We start from the raw sequence: 3759 nt of genomic DNA on the forward strand, positions 1-3759 counted from the left end.
TGTTATACCAGCCGTCAGGCACAGGCCCCTCAGGCAGATCGTATGCTGATCTATCTAACATCTAGACATTTTAAAAATGTATATAGGCCCCAGGTCGACTCAGCCTGAATAAAAATGAGTACCTTGGGTAAAACCAGGGGTAATAATAGACGGTTGAAGCGTAGCACTGGCCATGTTACCTTCCTTGTATACCGTAGGCCCTAGATATAGCAGACTACCCTGCTATACTCCCAAAGCCGCGACAGCGGTATAAAACGGGAGACTATTATTATTACATGTGGATACCACTTTTACAATGTTATACACATGTTCCTTAAGGTTGATCACATGTGTGTTTGTGTGTGTGTGTGTGTGTGTGTGTGTGTGTATTTGTATTAGCAGGAATTTAAATGTTGCTAAAGACATTGTTTGGCAAAAAATTTCCATTAATGTCCCATTTTCCTGAATAAATCTTCTGCATTTCTACTGTTAGTTTTTGTCATTGCAGCTATATACAAAAGATCCAGAAGTGTCTTTATTTCCAAAAAATTTAAGAAAATAGCTATGCTTTTTATTCTTGGTCGTCATTATGGATTACGAAAAAGAACAGTCTTTACAACGAGATTGACAATTCGGAAACCGAAATGGAGGCTGATGATGATGATTGCAGTCTAGATGGCAACCAGATTGAAGAGCAAGACCATAATACCGATAAAATATTGATGACGTTTTAGATATTCCACAGGAACATACAAAAAAAACCTCAAGAACAAAGAGATCGATGAAAAAAGACAAAACAAAAAAATCACCAAGGGCAGCTAAAATTGGAAAATTTTCGTAATTTAAAAAGAAGGTGAGCATCTTTAGAATAAAATTCAAGCAATAGTGTCACTTAAAAAAGAAAATGAAAGAGAATCAAACGAAAAATATCTATTTTCAATTATTTTCAAATAAAAGTACGAAGGAAGGAAACTTTTTGCACACTTTTACCATTGTATTAGTTCGAATAGTCATTTGCATACTAAGTTAATAAAACAACTGAACAATCTCGTCTAAAACCTCCAAATTACCCTCTCTTCTTTCATCTTTTGCCTAATTACATTGATGGAGACCAGTATTTGTTAACACGATTAACGCTTTTGTTAACCAAAACGCGGTTCAGAGCCTAATACAAGAGGACAGACCACTCACTCACTCCATTGTTGCACAATTCGGCAACAATTCGGTTTTTATTTGCGCTTTAGCATAATTGCTCTTGTCCTGCTCGTCTGCGTGTCACCCGGCAAATAAATCTAACGAGGGGGGTCGCTATTTACATGGAATCTTAATTAAATTGAGGAGTTTGAGTCCAACGAGCGGGTCTTTCTGCTTGTTCGGGACCGGCTATATCGCGATTGGATTTTGTTTTTGTAGGGTTGCGAGGGATATGCTGTTTTTTGATCGATATTTGCTCACATCGGTTTACTTTGTTCTTTCTTAAACAACGACAAGTGGAGCAGTGAGGGTTTACGTGTTATTGGTAGGCAAGCAAAAAGTATAAAATAAATTTATAGTTATGATAAATCTGTATTGCAATAGAATAGAAAGATTTTGATAATTTTTCTGTTTTTCTTTAGAATACATGAGTTATTATCCTCTCGTTGTCTAGAAACTGTTGACTTGTGAAATTTTATTATTTATGGCATAAAATGTATTTATGGCATATTTGACAACTGCAGAATTACTTTTTAATTTTACTAATGAGTGATGGATGAACACTAGGCTGTACATATACAAAAATAAAAATATTTGGAAATGAGTATTTTTTCTTTAACTGCAGCATGATGCAGGATTGGGATCTTTGCCTGACCGTTTAGTGACATTGATTCTTGTGAATTCTTCTGCTATAGTTGGATGGATGCCTACGGTTTCCATTAAATCCTTTACTGTTAAATTTAATTTCATTGCTGTGGCGAATCCTTGAATGATTTCTCCAGCATTTGGTCCAATGAAGTGCAATCCTAAAACTTTTTGGTTACCCTTTCTATTGGCGACTACCTTTAAGTAACAGTTGGCAATACTTTTCTGTGGAATAAAGAACTCAGTGGGTTTGTAATATCCGTGATATATTTCAATATTGTCTTCACCGATTTGTTCTACAGCAGTTTCTCCGCTTAAGCCGACACAACCATACTCTAGAGGGCTGAATACTATAGTGGCTACGTTTTCGTAGTCCATAGTTTGACTTGCACCGCCGAATAGACGACGAGCTAAGAAACGTCCGGCAAGAATTGCCACTGGGGTAAGTTCTGGCTTTTTATATAAAACATCTCCTACTGCATAAATATTAGGTACATTGGTCTGTTCGTTGACGGCATCAATCTTTTCTCCGTCGCCGGCAACTTTGACACCCGTATTTTCTAAATGTAGCTCTTTCGTCAGGGCTCTTCTGCCGATGGCAAAAAGAACTGTTTCGAAAGTATCTGTGAATGTTTCTCCCCTATCGTTCTTGCATGAAACATGCAATTTGCCGTCATTGTCCTTGTTAATTTCAGTGGGGACGGATTTGTCTAAGAATTTAACTCCTTTCTCTTTCATCTCGGCTTGAATCACATTGGCCATCTGTTGGTCGAAGCCTCTAAGGAGAATTGATCGCACCATGATCGTAGCGTTGTATCCTAGACCGTTTAAAAATCCAGCGCACTCTAAGCCAATGTATCCAACACCTACGATTAGAGTTGTTCCTGGGGTTTTTTTAAACTGAAAATATCGTCGCTGCTGATTCCGTATTCTACAGCACCGGGTATGTCTAGGTATCGGGGCCTGCCGCCGACCGCTATCAGAATATTCTTTCCTTTGATTATCTTCTCGCCCTTCTTCGTTTGGACGTGGATCTTGTGGGGGTCGATGAATGTACCTAGACCGTTGATGTATTCAATAGATTTATCTCTAAGTTCTACTCTCGTTACCCAATTAACTGACTTAATGTGACCTTGTACAGCATCTTTGAGCGCCTCCCAATTGTGTGAAATCTTTTCTGGTTGAGGTAGTTGCCATCCATATGTTTGGGCACCATGGATGGCTTCTCCTAATAACGCGGCCTGGTGCATCAGTTTGTTGGGGATGCATCCTACGTTGACACACGTATCTCCCAAACCCCATTTCGTACCTCTTGGATTGGGAGTGACGTAATCGAGAACGGCGACTTTGGTTCCTAAATTGGTGGCTTCTTTGGCGGCGGCCAAACCACCGAAACCACCTCCGATAATGATAAGGTCATATTCTGCAGTTTGATCTTCGCAAAACGGTTCCATTTTACCGGAAAATCAAATTAAATTTAACAGTAAAGGCAGTAAGAAATAAGAAACCGTAGGCATCCATCCAACTATACCAGAAGAATTCACAAGAATCAATGTCACTAAACGGTCAGGCAAAGATCCCAATCCTGCATCATGCTGCAGTTAAAGAAAAAATACTCATTTCCAAACTGTTTGATTTTTTTAAAATAAACAATATTAACCCGGAACTACACGCGTGTCGGTCGAAAGAACCGAGCCGTGATAAATTTTTTATAATATCACCAAAGTTTTATAAATATAAACTATTAAAATATTATTTTAAGAGACTTGCAGAGCATGCATAGTCACACGTTTGCACGTCTAGTTTCGCTATATTGCACATGCCATTTCTTTTAAGCAAAACTTGTAACACTCTGTATATTACATATAACTATAAATCAAATTGAATTATGTAATTTCGTTTAAAATACATCTTCATAACACATCATTGTCTTTGTAAACG

The 3759-nt window shown here is 38.0% G+C and overlaps 1 protein-coding gene across 1 annotated transcript; it reads right to left on the minus strand.

The window, feature by feature from the left end:
• Positions 1–1742: 1742 nt before the first annotated feature.
• LOC140444083 (thioredoxin reductase 1, mitochondrial-like) lies at positions 1743–3272 on the minus strand. Its single transcript, XM_072535729.1, is given in 2 exon segments — positions 1743–2706; positions 2709–3272. Coding segments are annotated over 2 exon segments (1482 nt in total). The 3' UTR covers positions 1743–1788.
• Positions 3273–3759: the final 487 nt, after the last annotated feature.

This window comes from Diabrotica undecimpunctata, chromosome 6 (genome assembly GCF_040954645.1).
Source record: "Diabrotica undecimpunctata isolate CICGRU chromosome 6, icDiaUnde3, whole genome shotgun sequence".
Classification (NCBI taxonomy): Eukaryota; Metazoa; Arthropoda; class Insecta; order Coleoptera; family Chrysomelidae; genus Diabrotica; species Diabrotica undecimpunctata.